The following is a 23,358-nucleotide window of genomic DNA, read 5'->3' on the forward strand; positions in this document are numbered from 1 at the left end:
GATCCCCTTCCGTTGCTTTAGATCTCTTTTCAGAAAAATCTGATGACGATAAGGATGAGGTAGCACCTTTAGAGGATAAGGATGATGAGCAGTCGGGTGGATCAGATGGATCAGAGGAACCCTTTTCTGCTTTACAGGTTCTAAAATTGCAGGTGCAATGTTATGCTGAAGCAGTACGTTCCACGTTCAGGTTGCCCTCTGCAGTGTTAACTGAATCACCTGTCTCCTCCCTGGGTTCAATAAAGTCCCCACAAGCTGCATTCTCCTTTCCGGTTCATCCTTTATTGGAAAATCTTATTTGCGCCGACTGGCAACATCCAGATAAGCATTTTCTCCTCCTAGAAAACTTGATGTTCTCTATCCTATGGAGGAAAAGTTTACTAAAAAATGGAAACTACCGGCGGTAGATGCGGCCATTTATTATGTAAATAAAAACCTAACTTGTCCCATAGACAATGCTTAGGTATTTAAAGATTTTTCTGAAAAGAAGTTAGAATCTTTACTTAAGTCTTCCTTTGTGATGGCGGGCGCTGTAACCCAACCTGCTGTGGCGGCTGTGGTGGCTGTGGGTATGTGTCAGGTCCTAAAGGAACAGGTAAAACAAGGGCTCAAGGATCTTCCTCCAGACCAGCTCAAGCTTTGGGAGAACCTGCCTAAGGCCTTATGTTTTACGGTCCATGCCATGAGAGATTCTATCCAACAGGCATCCCACCTCACGTTCCAACTGGTGCATATGTGCAGAATCCTTTGGTTAAAGCATTGGACAGCAGACGCTCCATGTAAAAAGATTTTGGCTTGTTTCCCTTTTCATAGGGAATGACTCTTTGGGGATGATCTGGATAAATACATCCAGAAGATCTGAAGTGGTAAGACTACACTATTGCCAGAGAACAATAAAAATAAACGCTCACTTCGGATATGTGCTTACTATTACTTAACAGTGTACTGACAAATCATATTTTTTTTATTGCTGGAAGGTCTGTAACGTATGCAGATTGTGTCCTATTTTGTACATCTTCCTTTATGCTATATCCCATGCTTTTGTATGTTGTAGGCAATTATTTTCAATAAAAAGTTATTTGAGAAAAAAATAAACACTCATGTTTTAAACGGGCCCTGTGGAGGCAGTGGCGACGGAATTTTAAATCAACCACAAAACCTAAGACCCAGAACCAGACCCAGGGTCACAAAAAGCAGTGGGTACAGAAAAACGGTAAACAGAACCCTAAAGCTTCCTTATGAAGGGGCGCTCCCGCTCGGCCGAGTGGGGGGGACGGCTACGGCAGTTTTCAGCAGCTTGGCATACAGAGATCCAGGACATAAGGGTAATTTCCACGGTATCCTTAGGATACAAAATAGAATTCTGGGAAATCCCACCTTATCGGTTCCTAAACCCCAAATGTCTCCAAAGATCCATTAAAAAGAAAACCCTTCTTCCAAGCAGTGGATCACTTGCTGTCCCAAGGAGTAATCAAAGAAGTTCCCCTAAAGGAACAAGGCACAGGGTTCTATTCAAATCTCTTTGTGGTTCCGAAGCCAAACGGAGACGTCAGACCCATTCTGGATCGTCATTTCCGAATGGAAACAATTCGATTAGTGGTTTCCACCCTACAAAAGTTCCTAAGGTTTGCTGTGGAACACCGCCACTATCAGTTTGTGGCTCTACCTTTTGGCTTGGCTACGGCACCTTGCATGTTTACAAAGGTTCTGGACCTGCTTCTAGCAAATCTAAGGACGCAGGGCATAACAGTGACGGCTTATCTGGACGATCTACTCTTGGTGTACTCGATACAGTAAAATACCTATAGCCAGATTCAGAGAGCTTTATGCCGGCGTATCGGTAGATACGCCGTCGTAACTCTGAATCTGCTCCGTCGTACATTTAAGTGTATTCTCAAATTGAGATACACTTAAATGTAGCTAAGATACAACAGCGGGCGCCGTCGTATCTTATCTGACTATTTATGCCGGCCGCTAGGGGCGTGTACGCTGATTTACGCCTAAAATGCGTAAATCGGCAAGATACGCCTATTCACGAACGTACGCTTGCCCGTCGCAATTATTTACACCATTTACGTAAGACATACGCCGGCGTAAATATAAAGCTGCTCTCTAGGTGGCGCAGCCCATGCAAAGTATGGACGTCGGAACAAGCGTATCTTTTTACGTTGTTTGCGTAAGTCGTACGTGAATAGGGCTGTGCGTAAGTTACGTTCACGTCATAGGCAGTGTTCGACGTATCTTAGGCATTCTATCTGACGCATGTGCACTGGCATATGTCCACGGACGGCGCATGCGCCGTTCGTAAAAAACGTCAATCACGTCGGGTCATGATTAATTTGCATAAAACACGCCCACCTCTTTACAATTTGAATTAGGCGCGCTTACGCCGGCCCATTTACGCTACGCCACCGTAACTTAGGACGCAAGTGCTTTGTGAATACTCTCTCTGACTTACAGCGGCGTAGCGTATATGCGATACGCTACGCCTGCACAAAGTTAAGCCAGTCTTTCTGAATCTGGCTACTAGTGTTTAGGCTGGATCCTAAACTTCCAGAAGTCCTCTCCAAAGCCCGGAGAAGGGTAGAATATTTGGGCATGGTTTTAGACACAACCCAAACTAACGTATTCCTTTCGGAGCCAAAGGTCAAATCTCTAAAGGATCTGGTCCGCATGGTCAGGGCAAAGGGAAAACCATCAATTCGCCTTTGCATGAAATTGTTGGGAAAAATGGTGGCCTCTTTCAAGGCCATTCCGTTAGCCCAGTTTCATTCACGACTACTCCAGAACAGTATCCTGGCTGCCTGGAACAGAAAGATCCAGGCTCTAGATTTGCTGATGCACCTGTTCGAAGGTGGTGCGCCAAAGCCTCAGTTGGTGGTTAAGCACCAATAATTTGCGAGCAGGGAAATCCTTTCTCCCAGTCACTTGGAAAGGCCAGCCTCTTGGCCTGGGGGGCAATTCTGGAAGAAGCCTCAGCCCAAGGTACCTGGTCCAAGTCCGAGAGGGGCCTACCCATCAACATTTTGGAGATTTGGGCAGTATATCTAGCCCTCAGAACCTGGACACACAGGTTACATGGTCACCCAGTTCGGATTCAATCAGACAATGCTACTGCGGTGGCTTACATCAGTCACCAAGGTGGCACCCGGAGTCAGATTGCTCAGAGAGAGGTGAACAAGATTTTAACATGGACAGAAGCTCATATTCCTTGTATTTCTGCGATCTTCATTGCAGGGGTGGAGAATTGGCAACCTGAGCCGCCAGCAATTATGGCCAGGGGAGTGGTCTCTCCACCCCAACATTTTCAGGATATATGCCAGAAATAGGGGACCCCGGGTGTAGACCTGTTTGCTTCCAGGTTCAACAGGAAATTTGACAATTTTGTATCAAGACAAAAGATCCTCTATCCTACGGAACAGATGCATTAATGATTCCCTGGGATCAGTTATCCCTGATCTATACCTTCTCTCCAGTTCCACTCTTACAGAGACTTCTTTGCAAGATCAAAGAGGAAGGAATATCGGTTCTCTTGGTGGCCCTGAATTGGCCCAGAAGGTCCTGGTACACCAAAATCATAAGGATGGCGGTGGGGAAGCCTTGGATTCTCCCACTTCGCCAAGACCTGCTATCACAAGGTCCAGTGTTCCATCCTTCCTTACAAAAGCTAAATTTGACGCTCTGGCTGTTGAAACCTACATACTGAAGAAACGGGGGCTCTCGGGTTCTTTCCGCTCTCATTAATGCTAGGAAGCTGGCCTCCAGGCTCATTTATTATAGAATCTGGAAGGCATATGTTTCCTGGTGTAAATGAAGAGGGTGGAACCCTCAAAAATATGTCATTGGTAGGATTCTGGCCTTCTGTCAATTGGGGGTAGATATGAAATTAGCCCTCAGTACTATTAAGGGTCAAATCTCGGCTCTATCAATCTTCTTTCAGAGACCATTGGCATCTCATTACCTAGTAAGGGCATTCATTCAGGGGGTGTTGCGGGTAAATCCGCCGGTCAAACCTCCCTTGTGCCCCTGGGATTTGAATCTAGTTTTGTCAGGCCTGCAGAAGCAGCCCTTTGAACCTATTCGTCATATTCCATTGATTCTCTGGAGTCGGAAGTTGACTTTTTTGGTTGCTATCTCCTCTGCTAGGAGAGTATCTGAACTAGCAGCTCTTTCCTGTAAAGAGCCTTATTTAGTTTGTCACAAAGACAAAATTGTATTACGACCCCACCCTACTTTTCTTCCTAAAGTGGTCTCACCGTTCCATTTAAATCAAGATATTGTTTTGCCTTCCTTTTTGATTGCACTCTCTAGATGTAGTGAGAGCAATGAAGATTTATCTGCAAGCAACTGCTCAGATACGTAAAACAGATGTTTTGTTTTTTCTATCAGATGGTCCCAAAAAGGGCCTGGCAGCATCAAAATTGACCATTTCTAAATGGATTCGACAAGTGATTGTTCAAACTTATGGTTTAAGAAATAAAATTCCTCCTTTTTTCCTGTGAAGGCACACTCAACCAGGGCGATAAGTGCCTCCTGGGCAGTGAATCATCAGGCTTCGATGGCTCAGATCTGTAAGGCTGCAACTTGGTCTTCAGTCCATACATTTACCAAATTCTACCAAATAGATGTAAGAGGACATGAGGATGCCGCCTTTGGGCGTAGTGTGCTGCAGGCAGTGGTATAGGGCCTCTCGTCCAATGGCAGTTTGCTTGATCTGTGTCTCCCTCCCCTCATATCGAGCATTGCTCTGGGACGTCCCACTATGTAATGACTAAAGACTCTGTGTCCCATGGTGTATGATAAAGAAAATAGGATTTTTAATAACAGCTTACCTGTAAAATCCTTTTCTTGGAGTACACCACGGGACACAGAGGTCCCGTCCCTCTTTCTGGGTTACGTATTGCTTTGCTACAAAACTGAGGTACTTCCCTTAGGGGAGGGGTTATATAGAGGGGAGCCTGTCTTCATTGGTTGAGCCCGTATCCTATCACCTTTTGGTGAACTATACAACCAACTATGTAGGGACTTAGCCTCTGTGTCCCGTGGTGTACTCCAAGAAAAGGATTTTACAGGTAAGCTGTTATTAAAAATCCTATTTTATATGTGCAGTGTTTATGTTCAGAGGTGATTATAACATGGTCCTTTTTAAATGAGGTCCATAATGTGTACACTACACCATAAGGTGCCTGATTGTTCCTGTAAAGCTCTGCCCAGAGCTGCTGGTACCTCCTGTGATACCTTGCCATAAGTGCTGCCCTATGAGATGGAGGTAACATTAGATTTTGGGGGACACCCTAATCATATGCAAATACTGAGACCAGAGGAACTTGAAGGATTGTTGTTACTTTTTTTGGTGTATTTTGTCTTGGCTTCGAAATTCCCGCACAATATTATATTCACTTTTAAAATAGTGTATGTAATGTTTATCTGTTCTTGGTGTGCTCTCTCTTATCCATATCTGTGTATGATTTCGTTTTTTGCTTTTTTTTCCTGTTGCAGTGATAATGTTTTTCTCTCTCTCTTTTCTTATGTCTCGCTTTCTGTCTGGTCCAGGAATGTCATCCAAGGAAATTTATGGTAATTAGCATTCACATAGTTATGCAGTGTATGTTTCTGCATGAGAGTAATTTATCCAAAGCTCTTCATGGACCTGCCCTAATCAACAGTTCAATACATATTCATGTCAAATGGTTAAAGCCCAACCCTGGGCAAACTAAACATGCCACAACTAAAGCATAGGCGATAATCTAAGAATGCTAAGAGTCAAAGCTCTGCAGTGTTGCTGAGGGGTTTTAATAAGCATACCTACTATCCTTATCCAGTTTAAAGTTGTAAATGCTCATGTTGGCTTACTGTAATTGTTGCAGATGACTCTTTTGTGAGACCCGTCACATTCTGGATTGTTGGGGATTTCGATAAACCATCTGGGCAGCAACTTCTGTATGATGCAATTAAACACCAGGTAAGTACACAAACCAAAGTTCTACTGTCCAAAGAGCAGGTTAGAACCATGCATAGTTGTACATACAGAGTATTCGTTGGCTAGATTTTTTAGAGCTTCAAACAGATAACTCTTTCATATATTTTTATTGAGTATTACACAGTACAATAAAAGTTTTACACCAATAACATTTATGGCGAACAATGAGTATAAATGCAAGTAACAAAGCTTCTCAAGTAAAACGTGACTGGCAAGTGGTATCTGTTAAGAGTGTTTTGGTGATGCAATACACATTCTAGTGGCTTTGAATTTCAGCAATTGCAAATAGTGAACAGTGAGAAGTAAAACAGTATAACGTCGTAAAACAAGGGTATAAAAGGGACAACGTTATCATTGGCATTATAAGACAAGTTGCTGTGGGATAGTCGGGGGAAATAATCAACATTTCCAGGGCCAAACAGAATTCAAGCAGGAAATTTCCTTTACAATTAAAAAAAGGGAAAAAAAACTTTTCTGCAATACTTACCTTTCTTTCTCGTACATCACGGGACACAGAGCGGCATATTCATTACTATGTGGGTTATATGGAGTACCTTCAGGTGATGGACACTGGCAATCTCAAACAGGAAGTGCCCCTCCCTATATAACCCCCTCCCATAGGAGGAGTACCTCAGTTTTTTCGCCAGTGTCTTAGGTGTTGGTCATGGTTTAGCTTACCTCCACATCCTTGGGATTAAGGTGGGCTAACCGGTTCTGTCCAAAGGCCTCAGTGCTAAAGTGGTCAGCAACCGGACCCCAAACCATTGGGGTGTAGCCCATAATGCTTTCTGTTCAGAGAGCTGGACACTGGGCCCAGAACTCAGAAACCTTTGGGGGCCTAATGTTTCTGTTGCCAGGGTGCTATATGGGCCCAGGACAGTGGCTCCTTCATAGGAACCCAGGGCCTGAAGGTCTAGACGCCACCCACGGAGATGGGGGAAGATTGGACCTCTTGCTGTGCAAAAGTCCTGCGGCATGGAGCAGGTAAGTATTGGGGGAGCTTGCGGAACTTGGTTCTTAGCAGGTTCCCTACAGGGGGTGCACAGGGGGACAGGCCTGGGTATGCTCTGCATTGGCAAGGAATCACTATGTCTATGACAGAGACAGGATGATTCAATCTTTTTTCCCCAGTAATATGTGACCTCCCTGGTAAGTGTTGTTTAGCTGGGCTGCTGGCGCTAGGTGTGGGATCTCTGCAAGAGGGGAGTCTTTTTCCCATGCTAAAAGGAGGTCTGTGACCTACCTAAAGGGCTTACCTGCCTGGGTGCCTGCGCTGCTCCGTCCTCCTCCATGTGTGATGGCCCCCGCCGACGGGCGCGCGTGCCCGAGATATAAACGATTTTTGCGCCGTTTCCGTGGTGGGGGCGCGTCCCGGTGGGCGGCGAATCACAAATAAAGGAAGGGGAGGTCCTTCCATTAGCTGCCAAGAGCTCAGTGTCATCCTGAGCTAGAGGAGAGGAGGACACAGAGCGGAGCACGCCGAGGACACCCGGTGGCGAAAGGAAGAATTGCAGTTTTTTCTAAGGACTGTCAAACCTACAGATAGGTTTTCTTTTCCTTTTTTCAGCAGTTGGCTATTGGCAATACTTAGTGGGAGACAGAGTGGTTTCTTTTCCTCTTCAAAAAAAAAAGAAAAAGAAGAAGGGAAAGAACTGCTGATCTCCCTTCTCAGTTTGGGCGTTAGTCTCTATCGCTCCCAAACCGACAGATCCCCTTAGCTACGTCTGTAGCTGGGTGATAGCAGGTGTACCTCGGTGTTGTACCATGCCTTCTGGGTCAGAGGGTACAAGGGGTGGGGATTCCCTCGCAAAATCCGAGGGCTCAGACACGGCTATGCCGCTGCTCTCCCCACAGGACATATCAGGGCACGCCTTGATGGGACCTGGGGGATCTGGTGCTGGGGCTGATCCAGGTCAGTCCAACCCCGGCTTTGTCACTGAGAGAGTTCTTGCTGTTTCTTTAGGTGAACTAGAGAAAAGAATGGCAAAAAGGATAGCTAAAGCTATATCGGGTAGAAAGCGGACTAGGTCTCCGTCACCCGAGCAAGAACCCTCAGACACAGAAATCCTTTCCCTAGGGGAATTGGATAGACTTGACGCTTTGGACCAGGGTGGTTCAGAGATCGAGGATCTGGATACTGAGGGGTCTGGTTCAGCCTCCCAAGGGGAACGTTTGTGGGTTCAGGCCTTAACGGACATGGTCCATGAGGCATTTAAGTTACCCATACCAGAACCTCAAGTATCGGCGGTTTCAGCTTTAGGCTCTTTAAGAACGCCTCAAAGCAACGCAGTTTTCCCGATCCATCCTCTACTCGAGGAGGTCATGTTTCAGGATTGGATTAAGCCAGATAGAGTCTTTTTACCACCTAAAAAAAAAGAAAAAAAATTCTCTGTTTTATATCCTATGGAGGAGAAATTCTCCAAAAGATGGGCGCCCCTGGCGGTGGACGCAGCCATCTCCTATGTGAACAAATCTTTAACTTGTCGGTGGAAAACGTACAGGTGTTTAAGGATCCGGTTGATAAACGCTTGGAAACATTACTGAAAGCCTCCTTTACTTCAGCAGGGGCGATAGTTCAGCCCGCTGTGGCTGCTATTGGAATTACCCAAGCATTATCAGATAAGACTAAGCAAATGCTTAAACTTATCCCTGCCCAGCAGGCAGAGGAATTTTCGGATATACCGAGGGCTATACGCTTTACGGTGGATGCTATCAAGGACTCCATCCAGCAGGCATCACGTTTATCCTTATTTCTAATCCATATGAGAAGGCTCTTATGGTTGAAGAGTTGGGAGGCTGAGCCCCCATGCAAAAAGCTCCTGGTAGGGTTTCCCTTCCATGGAGGACGACTCTTCGGAGAAGATCTGGATAGATATATTCAGACTATATCAAGCGGCAAAAGCACTCTCTTGCCAGTCAAGAAGAAAGCCCGAGGGCCCGCGTTTAAGCGCCAGCCCTCCCCGGGACAGGGGCCCTCTAATACCAGACAGTATCGACGGCCTCCTGCAAGATCAGGCTTTAACAATAAGCCACAAGGCCAAGCCACTGGGGGCAAGAAGCACAAGCCTGCGAAGCCAGCCCCCAAGTCGGCCTTATGAAGGGGCGCCCCCACCCACGATGGTGGGGGGAAGGCTACGTCTCTTTGCAGAAGTTTGGGAGGCCAGCATTCCCGACTGCTGGGTACGGTCTTCCGTGGCCACGGGCTACAAACTAGAATTTTCAGAATTCCCTCCTCCTCATTACCAGGAGTCAAGAGTACCAGGCGACCCGGTGAAGGGAGCCGCGTTGATGGCGGCATTGAATCATCTGCTGTGCCAGAAGGTGATAGTAGAAGTACCAGTCCAGGAACAGGGCTTGGGGTTCTACTCCAACCTGTTTATCATCCCAAAGCCCAACGGCGATGTCAGGCCAATTTTGGACTTAAAGGGAGTAAATGCGTACCTAAAGGTCTGCTCACTCCGGATGGAAACTATTCGGTCAGCTGTCGCCGTGCTCCAGAAGGACGACTTCATGGCGTCCATAGACATAAAGGATGCTTACCTTCATGTGCCAATTTTTCAGCCACATCAGGTATTTCTACGCTTCTCGGTGGCTCAGCGTCATTTCCAATTTGTGGCGCTCCCCTTCGGGTTGGCTACGCCCCCCCGGGTATTCACGAAAATCCTAGCCAATCTAAGGACCCAAGGGGTCACGGTCCTAGCTTACCTGGACGACCTCTTGGTCGTAGACCACTCGTTTCCTGGCCTGGAACGAGCAGTCGCCCTCACGGTTCAGTACCTCGAGAGGTTCGGCTGGGTCCTAAATCGAGACAAATCAGCATTTCGGCCCACAAGGCAGCTGGAATGTCTCGGCATGAGATTGGATACAGAACAACAGAGGGTGTTCCTACCTCTATTAAAGGTCAAGGCCATCAAAGAGCTAATACAAATAGTTCTGAGCAAGAGAAAGCCAACTGTTCGCCTATGTATGCGGCTACTAGGCAAGACGGTGGACACCTTCGAGGCGGTACCGTATGCTCAGAGCCACACTCGCATCCTGCAGGCAGCCATCCTGTCAGCATGGAGCAAGAGGCCTCAGGCCTTGGAGATTCCTTTGCCACTCTCACCAAGAGTCCGGCAAAGTCTATCTTGGTGGTTAAACCCTCAGAATCTCCTGAAGGGAGAGACGTTCAGTCCTGTGACCTGGAAGATAGTAACCACAGACGCCAGCCTGATCGGCTGGGGAGCAATTTTGGATGGTTGCACTCGCCAGGGCACTTGGGCAGCGGCAGAGAAGCAGTTGCCCATCAATATCTTGGAGCTCAGAGCTGCCCGACTAGCCCTCAGGGCTTGGACGTCCAAACTGCAGGGGTTCCCGGTGAGAATACAATCGGACAATGCCACGGCGGTGGCATACATAAATCACCAAGGGGGAACCAAGAGTCAAGCCGCTCAGAAAGAAGTGAGCTTGATTTTCTTGTGGGCAGAAGCCCATGTGCCCTGCATATCGGCTATATTCATTCCCGGAGTGGACAACCTACAGGCGGACTTCTTAAGTCGCCAGACTCTATTGCCGGGGGAGTGGTCTCTGCATCCACAGGTCTTTCAGACACTCTGCCAGAAGTGGGGAGTGCCGGACGTGGATATCATGGCATCGAGACTAAACAAGAAGCTAGACAGGTTCATGTCCCGCACAAGGGATCCCAGAGCCTGCGGAACCGATGCGTTAGTTTGCCCTTGGCATCAGTTCAAACTTCTTTATGCATTTCCCCCGCTCCAGTTACTACCCCGCCTGCTGCGCAGGATCAGGGTGGAGCACATACCAGTCATCCTGGTAGCTCCAGCATGGCCCAGAAGGGCATGGTATTCACTAATCCTGAAGATGGTAGTGGGAGACCCTTGGACTCTTCCTCTACGGCCAGACCTGCTATCGCAAGGTCCGATCCTCCACCCTGCCTTACGGCATCTAAATTTGACGGCCTGGAAGCTGAATCCCTGATTCTCAGAGGTAGAGGTCTGTCTCAGAAAGTATTCTCTACCCTAATCAGAGCCAGGAAACCGGTCTCTAGGGTGATTTATTACAGGGTCTGGAAGGCCTATGTAGGCTGGTGTGAGTCCAAGCGATGGCTTTCTCGCAAATTTACCATCGATAGAGTATTAAGTTTTCTCCAGCTAGGAGTGGATAAAGGACTGGCATTAAGCACAATCAAAGGACAGATTTCAGCTTTGTCAGTGTGGTTTCAGCGGCCGCTGGCCACCCACTCGCTAGTTAAGACCTTCCTTCAAGGGGTCTTACGTATTCATCCTCCAGTTAAATCCCCGCTTTGTCCGTGGGATTTAAATCTTGTTCTGTCAAGTTTACAGAAACAACCTTTTGAGCCGTTGGCTGAAATTCCTTTGGTTTTACTAACAAGGAAGTTAGTATTTTTGGTCGCCATAGTTTCCGCCAGAAGAGTATCGGAACTGGCAGCCTTATCCTGTAAGGAACCATATCTTATTTTACATAAGGACAAGGTTGTTCTCCGCCCTCATCCTTCCTTCCTACCGAAGGTTATATCCAGTTTTCATCTAAACCAGGATTTGGTGTTACCATCCTTCTTCCCTAAACCTACTTCCAGAAAGGAAGGGTTGCTGCATACCTTGGATATTGTCAGGGCCATGAAGGCCTATCTTAAAGCTACAGAGAAGATCCGGAAAACAGATGTGTTGTTCATTTTACCGGATGGGCCCAAGAAGGGGCAGGCAGCTGCAAAATCCACCATCTCGAGATGGATTAAACAGTTAATCTCTCAGGCCTACGGCTTGAAAGGGTTGCCTCCTCCGTTATCATTAAAGGCTCATTCTACTAGGGCCATGGGCGCCTCCTGGGCAGCACACCACCAGATCTCTATGGCTCAAGTTTGCAAGGCGGCAACCTGGTCTTCTGTCCACACGTTTACAAAATTCTACCAGTTGGACGTAAGAAGGAATACTGATACAGCCTTTGGGCAGGCAGTGCTGCAGGCTGCAGTTTGAGACCCTCGGATTCCGGGGGCTCCCTTTTGAGTTAAATTTAAAATTATTTTTTCTCAACTAAGTTGGATTTATTATGATTTAAGTATATCTCTAAATTAAATCCTTTTGTCTTGGGAAGATGTTCTCCCTCCCCTCATTGTAAGCATTGCTTTGGGACATCCCACATAGTAATGAATATGCCGCTCTGTGTCCCGTGATGTACGAGAAAGAAAAAGGGATTTTTAATACAGCTTACCTGTAAAATCCTTTTCTTGGAGTACATCACGGGACACAGAGCTCCCACCCCTCTTATGGGGACCATTTTGGGAGGCATACTGCTTGCTACAAAACTGAGGTACTCCTCCTATGGGAGGGGGTTATATAGGGAGGGGCACTTCCTGTTTGAGATTGCCAGTGTCCATCACCTGAAGGTACTCCATATAACCCACATAGTAATGAATATGCCGCTCTGTGTCCCGTGATGTACTCCAAGAAAAGGATTTTACAGGTAAGCTGTATTAAAAATCCCTTTTTTGTTTGGAATCTTTAAGTTTATTGTCCGCCTTCAAAAATAATTGAACTGACTTCCTGTGAGCCCAGGCATGTAAGTAATGCACATAACCGTCTCAAGATGAGGGAGCCCTGGCAGGTGTTTTTTTATGTAACAGTTGAGTTCTGCTTTAAGTTTAAGCAGCAATTGCTAGATATTTAGCGGAGAAAATCAGGAGGTCTGTCATCTACCACTTATGGATATTTGTCTGCATACATTTGGGAGCACTTGATACTGTTCTGTACCTGAACCCCACTTAAAGATTGAATGATGTATTGCTAGTCCTAGAATCATTTTCTTACTTCTCATACCCCATCATTTTCAGCCTTACTCCACAGTCATAAGCAGCTTATTTTTTGGTCTGCTGATTGCGCTTCTCCTGGCAGACAGAGTGCATCCTGTCTCCCTGGCACCAGCATTTTCAGCATATTTGTCTTGAGCGTAAAGTGTCCCACAGTAACCAATTGAATTTAAATCTGAACTGGAAAATGGCAACAAACAACCGTTGGGGTGTGCCTAGTCTATGCTACCAAAAATTGCTGGTGCCTCCAGAAGCCACGAAGGTGCGATTTTTCTGCTGTTACAGATATGTTTTTATAGCTGCTTCTGCTGTCAGTTTATCTCATTTATTGTGTTAATATTTGCTTTAAGTGATAAGTGAAATGGGTTTTGCAGCTGCCCCTATCTGGTAAGGCGTGAACTGATTTCATTGGAAAGTAATACAAGTGTGTGAGATGTTGGTGTTCTCGTTTTCTATTTCCTCTATTGTTTATCTTTCCAGAAAACAAGTAACAATGTCAGAATTGGCATGATCAATAATCCCAGCGTAGATGCCTCTCCCAAGACCACCCGTATTGGCAGAGCCATCTGGACAGCTCTACAAACACAAAGCTCTAACCATGCCAAGAACTTTATCACCAAAATCGTCAAAGAAGAGAATGCCCGGGCACTGGAGGCTGGCCAGGACATTACTAAATTTGCTGTTGGGGTATGTATAAAAGTACCATGTGGCTACATTAAGAGTAATATGTTTATCACTAATCTTGAACTTCATAATGTAACTTCAGTGCTTTTCAATCTCAGAATTAGCCCTTAAATATTAAAATAAACATATACATATTGAATGTTGTAGTTTTTAGGTCCGCTATATGATAATATATAGTATAGTATAGTATAGTAAAGTCCTCCCATCCTCCAGAAAATTACCAAGCCTTTGCTACTGCCATAATAAATACTCTGGATGCAGTGCTTTTCGAGTTTTGCTGCTTGCACTGTGAAAATAGCCAAATATCTTTTATATCATTTATAGATTGCCTTTATCATTAGAAGCACTTAAATTGGACAATGTAGCTGGTGAAATCACACTATGCATTCGCAGCCTTGTCCCTGCCATACTTTACTAACTCTCTTCCTGTTTTCAGTGTTTGATCCCAATTTTTATTTTTTCAGCATGTTATATTGCTTTTACCATAAGGGCCCATGCACATAGGGCTTAAAGTTGTTTTAAAGGATTTTTCCAATAACAAAAATGACTATACTTACCTCAGTGGTCCTGATGTGCTTAGCGACTGAGCGTTCATTTCAGTGACCAGAATAAATGAATATTCTGGCCAATAAAATCCATAAATGTTCAACAGCTTCACATGCATAAACAGTTTTTTTTAGCTGCTTTTTCCTGCTTTAGCCTGAATACAAAATATATAAAAAAAAAAAAAAAAAATCTATAATTCAGAAAGAGTGTGACTGAATGCTCATAGTGCATAAACACAATGGCAACTGTGCAACTCCAGGAATTGAAACCACTTAAAAAAAGAGAGATAAAATCATTTGTCAGGTGGTCTGAGATTTTAAAGGGTCACTAAAGGAATTTTTTTTTTTTAGCTAAATGGCTTCCTTTACCTTACTGCAGTCCTGGTTTCATGTCCTCATTGTTCGTTTTTGCTTTCATGTTGCTGTAAATCCTCTCTGTTCTGGACACTTCCTGGTTGCCTGTTTCCTGATAACCACAGTACTGGGAGATTTCTCACGGTGGTCACTAATCAAGGAGCTGTGTGTAAAACGAAACTGGATTGGTGCTGAGGAGTTTTAGACAAAGTATCACTGCTCTCTATTGGCTGACTGCCCTCTAGTGGCTCTCTGTACATCAGAGAACCAGCAAACAACAGCAAAAACGAAACTACACTGCAGGCACATTATATGATTGTTTTTTTTATCTATTTTTAATCATTTTTAAAAGGAATCAGTTAACTATTATGTCTCTATGTCCTGTAAACAGTCATTTCAGCTAAAAAAATGTTTTCCTTTAGTGACCCTTTAATAACAGACGTGACCCCTGGTGAGGAGTGTATAACGGCACAGAGTTTGCAGCATATAGACTTTGTGAAAACTATCTTTTAGGCTTTTAATGTAGGTGGTATACACTAGCTGTATTTTGATTATTTTTTTCCCCTCATCAGGGAATGGATGTCGGTCTGTTCCAGGAAGCCTATGACTCTCCTAAAGTTGATTTTATACGATCCCATTCTGCATACTGTCGGGATGTTCTGAAGCTAAAGAAAGGGGAACGGGCTATTATTGCTAATGGAAGAGTAAGTATATTTAAATGACAAGTGTTGCATGTACTTTCTACAGCACACAACATCAGTTATAGAACAGTTTTTTTTCCCAGTATAAGCAAACCCTTGTCTTTTTGGTGCAGGTGATTGGACCCCTTAAGGAAGAAGAAATTTTTAACCAAGATGACTTTCATCTCCTGGAGAACCTAGTTTTAAAGACCTCTGCACAGAAGATCAAATCCCACATCCTGAAGCTAGGAGTGGAGGAAGATCAGTAAGCTTATGTTTAGTGACCTATACCTCTGTCTTTGTCTTGATGACATTCCCTCAACATCTTCTGTAGAATTCTTTCTCCGTTTTGTTATTGCATGACTAAGCCAGTTCAGACACTGGCTTCTCATCATCTGCTAAAGTTGGATATTAATAGCGGTTGTGTAATTATTGGTCCTCGGTTTTCATTCTCCATTTATTATCTCATCCTCTTGGAATCCCCTCCAAAATGCCCCTATAAACCTTCTATCCTCATCAATTTAGTTTGTCTATATCTGCTTTTGTGCAGATATAAATCCAGATTTATGCTGAATACTGAATACTGTATGTCTCAGTTTGAGAAAAGTTCTATAAACTCAAATGTTTATTTCTGTTACAGAATTCTTGTGTACACCACTTCATCTATATATGTTCATTAGTGCTTTGCTTTGATTTTTTTTCCTTGCAGTGCCAGTGATTTGGTCATGAGAGTGGATTCTCTTTTATCCTCCCAGCCAAAAGGTGAAGGGAGGATTGATTACCTGCTAAAAGAAGATCAGTACAGGTGAGGTTCTGTTGATCAGTATGGTTCCAGATAGAGCCACATTATTTAGTAATTAGAGTAATCATATGCATTATATGTAAGGAGTATAATTTTTATTCAATAATTTTTACTCAATCAAATACGTTTTCATCAAGTTTTTAGAAACAAAAAAAAAAGCAACAGGGTTGACACATAACAAGCATTAATGGAGATATACAGTATGTCACAAAAGTAAGTACACCCCTCACATTTTTGTAAATATTTTATTATATCTTTTCATGTGACAACACTGAAGAAATTACACTTTGCTACAATGTAAAGTAGTAAGTGTATATCTTGTATAACCGTGTAAATTTGCTGTCCCCTCAAAATAAAGCAAGACACAGAAATGAATATCTAAACCACTGGCAACAAAAGTGAGTACACCCCCAAGTAAAAATGCCCAAATTGGGCCCAATTCGATTTTTTTCCCTCCCCAGGGTCATGTGACTCGTTAGTGTTACAAGGTCTAAGGTGACTGGGGAGCAGGTGTGTTAAATTTGGTATTCTTGCTCTCACTCTCTCATACTGATCACTGGAAGTTCAACATGATCTGAAAAAAAGAAATGTTCTACATAAAGATGGCCTAGGCTATAAGAAGATTGCGAAGACCCTGAAACTGAGCTGCGGCGTGGTGGCCAAGACCATACAGTGGTTTATAAGGACAGGTTCCACTCAGCACAAGCCTTGCCATGGTCGACCAAAGAGGTTGAGTGCACCTGCTCAGCGTCATATGCAGAGGTTGTCTTTGGGAAATAAATGTATGAGTGCTGCCAGCATTGCTTCAGAGGTTGAAGGGGTCAGCCTGTCAGTGCTTAGACCATATGCCACACACTGCATCAATTTGGTCTGCATGGCTGTTGTCCCAGAAGGAAGCCTCGTCTAAAGATGATGCACAAGAAAGCCCGCAAACAGTTTGCTGAAAACAAGCAGACTAAGACATGGAATAATGGAACCATGTTCTGTGGTCTGATGAGACCAAGATGAAGATATTTGGTTCAGATGGTGACAAGCGTGTGGCGGCAACCAGGCGAGGAGTACAAAGACAAGCGTGTTTTGCCTGAGATCAAGCATGTGGTGGGAGTGTCATGGTCTGGGTTGCATGAGTGCTGCCAGCACTGGGGATCTACAGTTCATTGAGGGAACCATAAATGCCAACATGTATTGTGACATACTGAAGCAGAGCATGTTCCCCTTCCTTTGGCGACTGGGCCGCAGGGCAGTATTACAACATAACAACTCCATACATACCTCCAAGACAACCAATGCCTTGCTAAAGAAGCTGAGGGTAAAGGTGATGGACTGACCAAGCATGTCTCCAGACCTAAACCTTATTGAGCATCTGTGGGGCATCCTCAAAACGGATGGTGGAGGAGCGCAAGGTCTCTAACATCCACCAGCTCTGTGATGTCATGAGGAAGTTGAAAAGGACTCCAGTGGCAACCTGTGAAGCTCTGGTGAACTCCATGTCCAAGAGGGTTAAAGTGGTTATAATCCCTTTGCAATCACCTTTGACTACAGGTAAGCCTATAATGAGGCTTACCCGTGAATTTCTCCTAAACTTGAATAGTTTAGGAGATATTCACTGTATACACTGAAGAGACGGCTCGTACATACCGTTTGTTCAGCTGGTGTTCTGTTACCTGGGTTTACAACTACTTTAAGGCAGTGCTGGAAATAATGGTGGCCACACAAAATATTGACACTTTGGGCCCAATTTGGACATTTACACTTGGGGGTGTACTCACTTTTGTTGCCAGCGGTTTAGACATTAATCGCTGTATGTTATTTTGAGGGGACAGCAAATTTACACTGTTATACAAGCTGTACACTCACTACTTTACATTGTAGCAAAGTGCAATTTCTTCAGTGTTGTCACATGAAAAGATAGAATAAAATATTTACAAAAATGTGAGGGGTGTACTCACATTTGTGAGATACTGTATATAGCTTCATATCAACTGTTAAAATAATCAGATTTTCTAAGCATAATAAATATAATTGTGAACCAGTAGATATAGTGAATCGTGTGAATGATTTACAAATTTCACACATTGTCTTCTTATACGTTTTAATTATCACAAACAAGTCTACATTTACTACAGCCTATTGTAAACAGTAGTTCGTAAGACCCGGTTCACACTGGGGCGACTCGTCAGGCGACGCAGCCGCCTGACAAGTCACGTCCCATTCTAGTGAATAGAACTGTTCTAATAGGAGCGACGCAAGTCGCTCCGACTTAGAAAAAGGTTCTTGTACTACTTTGGGGGCGACCTGCATTGACTTCTATACAGAAGTAATTTTGCAAGTCGCCTTAGATGTCGTCTTCATGTCGCCTGGCCGAGTCGCCCCCGAAGTCGTGCCGCCCCTGTGTGAACCGGCTCTAAGGGGGAAAAGTTTTGAGAGTTTCAGGGTGGTCCAGAGAACAGAGTGAATAAGGGTAACGGCAAAAATAGCCTGTTTTTAGAATGTTTATTTTTGAAGGTTTAATAAGACAGACGGGTTTGCTGTAAAGTGGTTCTGAAGGCAGATGTTTTTTTTACTTTAATGCACTGTATGCATTAAGGCAAACAGCCTTTGGGTACATTAACCATACTTACCTGAGCCCCACCTTAATCCACTGATGTACATGAGAGCAGTGGCTCTCCCGGGTCTCTTGCTCCTCATTGGCTTACACAGCAGTGGGAGACATTGGCGTCTGCTGTTGCCAATCATAGCCAGTGAGCCCATGAGGAGAGCAGGGGACGGGGGCGAGCCTGCTTGAGTCCCCCCACAGCAAGAGGCTTGCTATTTGGGGCATTCGTTAGGGGGGAGGAGCCAGGACAGCCGACGGGGGACCCAAAAAGGAGAGGATCGGGCTGCTCTGTGCAAAACCATTGCACAGAGCGTGTAAGTGTAACATGTTGTTTTTTGTTTTGTTGTTTTTAACTTACAATCTTTACAATCAGTTTAAATCATCAGTCACTCTTTATTTTCCGCTATTCCTACAGTGGGCTCATAATACCACAGAAAACATGCTCAGTCTGACACGAGCTGTCAGGATCTATAATGAGCACAGTGACTTATCCCCATACTGGAAGCATCTTCTGCTGTGGATTCACATGGTTCTGGTTAGACATTAAGCCTTGCTTTGTACTTCACAGCATGAAGAAGAAAAGCAGGAATGGTACTTTTTACACTTTGTGGAACACTATACCATGACTAACCATTTTTATTTATTTATCTGCCCTGCTGTGTTAAAGACTTTTCTGTCTCTCTCTGTTGCATGTTCTAGTAGTAAAATCATGCATTTCACATTTACTTTTTAGTGCCATTAAGACGAGACCTAAAGAAGGCATGATGTACTTTGAGGTTTTAGCCATTGTGGATCCTGTGACGAAAGCTGCACAGAGGCTTGCTCCTTTATTGTTGGTATGTCCTCATTAATTATCTGTTTTTTGTCCATACCAATGACTTTTCATCTTTAGTAAGACTGCAGTCAAAGTCCAGTCCTCTGGCAATGTTCTAAATTCTGGTGTTCCATATTTCAGGTTTTGAATCAAATCATAAATATGAACTTGCGTGTTTTTATGAACTGCCAGTCCAGGTTATCTGAAATGCCTCTGAAAAGGTAAGAAAACACATTGAAAGGGGATATAAAATCACAGCATATACAGTTTTTTTTAAGATGCTTCTGGTTTTCTTTCGAATATCAGAAGTTTAATGCGTTTTGTAATTTGTCGGTGCCATCATTGATTTCTAAATTCGACCAACCAAGTCTTTCATTTCACCTCACGTTGTAACAGAAAAAAAAATGGTGACCGGGAATTTTCTTGCGCTCATGTGCATTTTGTTTTTGATTATATTTCGTGCACGATTCTCCCACCATTGATTTTGAATATTGTTAATTTTTCAAAACACTTCCAACATGCCAGATCACTCAAATTTAATGGCCGCAAGAAAATTGGCCATTACTGTGGCCCACTAATGGTGCGAAATTTCAAAGAAAATTCTTTCGGAATTTGACCATGTATGGTCGGTGTTAGTGATGGCAATGGCAATGTGCACAGTTGGGCCCCGGAAAAGAGAAAATTACCCCTAGGGGCTTTGTGCTGCAGCAAAGAATGGAAACGTACCAAAAAATAAAAAATTATAAATTTATTAAATATAAAGTTCAAAAGGCCCCAAACAGTGGGGACTCAAGATATGAGCTTATGACAACATAAGTTTATACATAGCAAATAAAAACACAAAATAGAACAAGTACAGACATAGCATAACAGTACTGTGGAGTGTACAAAATACTATGGGCGAAAAAACACCCCTACGCGTTTCGACCTTTTAAAAGTAGCGGTCTTCTTCAGGGAGTATTGGTTAGACGCTGCCATAGGTTCTATAGAAAAAGAATACATACAAAGAGATACATACAGATGAGTGGAACATCATAACAAAAGAACATGAAGAGGCCCGCCACCCCCAGCCATATAGGTAGATGGCGGGATGCGGGTGTTCCTCCTGTAAAAATGGACTGATGTAAAAGGTTCCATTGCCACTCACCCAAGAGCGTCCACTCGAAGGCGTAGATCCGGACCATATGAACCAATACCGCACCATCAAACTTCCCGCAGGGGTATCGGAGGGGTGGAACAAGGGGGAGAGGAGCTCCCCTAGGTCAGTATGGAAAAAGACTCCGAATTCCGGTTCACCAACAGGAGAGGTACCGCCCGGGCCCACGAGAGGTCAACGGATAGCGTGCCGAAGGGTCGCGCCCCGAGACGGGCCGGGGGGGGAGGGGAGGGAAGGGGGGCCGCCACAGAAGGGGGAGCGGAGGGGGAGAACGAGGCCGGGCGGGGAAGGGGCACGGGGGGGCCCCCCCAACAAAGTCGGGGATGGCAGATGGAAGCCAAAAGGGTAAGGGCGAGCACACGTAACCGGCTGGGTCAAGGGGGGGCCCAGCACCCCCGTACAAAACCGGGATGGGTAGGTTGGGGTGCAGTGAAACGCTCCCCTCCTTAAATTGCGATGAAGGCCCTGTAAAAAAATACACACAAATATATGTAAAGCTGAAAAGTGTATCTAAAAAATGAAAAATTAAAAAACTATAAAAATGAAAGGAAAAATAAAACTGGTAAATGTGAATACATGCCAGGCTGAACAGGAAGCCTGATGTATCAGCATGGAGATTAAATGAGCGAGAGAGATGCACCGGGAGGAAAAGGAGATGTGGAAATAGAATGAAAAGAAAACTATGCGACAATAGTGAGATACGACGTGAACGCAAAACTGAAGAGGTCGGTGCAGTGAAAAGGACTAGAGCAGAAATGGAGGGAGTGTTGAGTGACTGAGAGAATCACGATGAAGGTGCGGTGTGTGATGTAGTGAAGAGAGTGTAGGAAGTGTATGTGAAAGAATGGAGTGAAACAGCAGTGAAAAGTGAAAGAGCAAAGAAAAAATGAAATAAGATTAAAATGAATGTCAACAGGGAGGAAAAAAAGGTGAGAAAGAAAAAGAATATTAGGGTGAAAAGTGAAAAAAGAGGCAAGAAATACTGATGATGATAATGAGTGTGACTAAGAGTGTATAAGTGACCTGTGATGTGTGTGCAAATACATGGGACTAAAAGACAAGTGAATGAAAGGGAAGTGAGGAAAGGGACCTAGAGAAGGGCTAATTAAGAACACATGAAAAAGTGAAGGAATACCTGTGCTATCTGTGATGCTCACAGAAAATAGAAGGTCGGATAGTACAATGGTTAGAACTGTAGCCTTCCTGTTAAGGAGGAATGTTGAGACACCTTTGAAGGAGGTGCTGACATCTGTTAGAAGATAACAAAATAAAAAGGTAAAAGTAAAAGTAAAAGAATACCAAGGTGGATGGCAAGTCTGCAGGAAATGGAGAGCGGAGCCCAAGCTCCCACCTACCTTCCTGCAGCCAAAGTCTGTAGTGACCACCAAACACAGTCGCCGTGGGATCTGGGTTTATCCCGATAGGGCTGGCTGTTTATATAAGGTATGTCTAAGCAGGTGGGGGAGTGCACTCCCTCAGCACCTGTGGCAACCCCACCCCATGATAAGTGGAGGGCGGGCCCGGATGGACACCAGTCGGTCCGAGAACCACACCCACCACTAAGGCAGGTGTGAGCATCGCCAGATGATCCTCCCTCACAAACCCCCCCCCCCCTCCCCGAGAAAACAATCAGGCCCCCCCACCCACAGGGACGCCACCCCCGCCCACCTCAAGAAACGGACCGTCCCAAACCCCCCCCCCCCACACACGCCCACCCGCCGCGCGCGCAACCAAACAGCGCGCCTCGGCCGCCGAGGCGGCGTAAACGTTGGCCTCCCCGGCGTTCCAGAGTGGACCGTGGAGTCCCCGGTGTACAACTCCATCCTCCTCGTCCTGGGACGGAGTTGCAACCGGACGCACTGGTGGTGAGAGCCGCGAGCGCTGTCACGTGAGACGTCGGTGCCATGACGTCACCGCGACCCCGCGCGCACGGCAAAGGCGTGCTCTGGTTGCTAGGGACCTGGGACGCCGCCGGCAGGCGCAAGAACTCCCCCCAGCGGCCGACAGTTAGGCCCGGATTCAGAAAGGAGATACGACGGCGTATCTCCGGATACGCTGTCGTATCTCTGAGTGTGCAGGGTCGTAACTATGCGACTGATTCATAGAATCAGTTACGCATAGATTTCCCTAAGATCCGACCGGCGTAAGTGTCTTACACCGTCGTATCTTAGGCTGCATATTTACGCTGGCCGCTAGGTGGCGCTTCCGTATATTTACGCAATGAATATGCTAATTAGGTAGATACGCCGATTCAGAAACGTACGTCCGGGGCATTTTTTACGTCGTTTACGTTAGGCTTTTTTCGGCGTAAAGTTACCCCTGCTATATGAGGCGTAGCCAATGTTAAGTATGGACGTCGTTCCCGTGTCGAGTTTTGAAAATTTTACGTCGTTTGCGTAAGTCGTTCGCGAATAGGGCTGTACGTAAGTTACGTTCACGTCTAAAGCAATGACGACTTGCGGCGTAATTTCGAGCATGCGCACTGGGATTTTTTCACGAACGGCGCATGCTCGGGGTCACAGTGAATTTAAATAAAACACGCCCACATCATCCCCATTTGAATTAGGCGGGCTTACGCCGACACACATACGTTGCGCCGCCGTAACTAAGGGCGCATACGGAATACGGAACTTGCACCCTAAGTTACGGCGGCGTACCGTATCTGAGATACGTTACGCCGAGCCGACAGATACTCCAATGTATCTGAATCCGGCACTTAGTGTCTTTGCTAAATGACTTCTGCAAGATGATTTACAGGCTAGTTACAGAGAGGTTGGCAATACACAGATAGCCTTTGCAAACATTCCTTGTGCCTCTCTGGTCTTCTAGGGTCAGAGACTTATGGCACAATGAGATTTTCCATCTTGTTGGTCCCAGTACTTCACTCAGTACTGCAGGTGTGTTGCTAATGTTGTCAAGTATCA

The 23,358-nt window shown here is 45.1% G+C and overlaps 1 protein-coding gene across 2 annotated transcripts in view; it reads left to right on the forward strand.

Annotated features, from left to right (window-relative positions):
• Positions 1 to 23,358, forward strand: part of UGGT1 (UDP-glucose glycoprotein glucosyltransferase 1) — a 148,004-nt gene that overhangs the window by 70,768 nt on the left and 53,878 nt on the right. The window contains exons 21-28 of one of the 2 annotated variants that reach the window (XM_040348685.1): positions 5,554 to 5,577; positions 5,868 to 5,962; positions 13,284 to 13,490; positions 14,959 to 15,090; positions 15,201 to 15,331; positions 15,776 to 15,871; positions 19,198 to 19,300; positions 19,420 to 19,499. In XM_040348685.1, the coding sequence (XP_040204619.1) occupies positions 5,554 to 5,577; positions 5,868 to 5,962; positions 13,284 to 13,490; positions 14,959 to 15,090; positions 15,201 to 15,331; positions 15,776 to 15,871; positions 19,198 to 19,300; positions 19,420 to 19,499 (868 nt within the window). The remainder of the gene's footprint in view (positions 1 to 5,553; positions 5,578 to 5,867; positions 5,963 to 13,283; positions 13,491 to 14,958; positions 15,091 to 15,200; positions 15,332 to 15,775; positions 15,872 to 19,197; positions 19,301 to 19,419; positions 19,500 to 23,358) is intronic. The other variant, XM_040348686.1, reaches the window with a different exon arrangement.

This window comes from Rana temporaria, chromosome 4 (genome assembly GCF_905171775.1).
Source record: "Rana temporaria chromosome 4, aRanTem1.1, whole genome shotgun sequence".
In the NCBI taxonomy this organism is placed as follows: domain Eukaryota; kingdom Metazoa; phylum Chordata; class Amphibia; order Anura; family Ranidae; genus Rana; species Rana temporaria.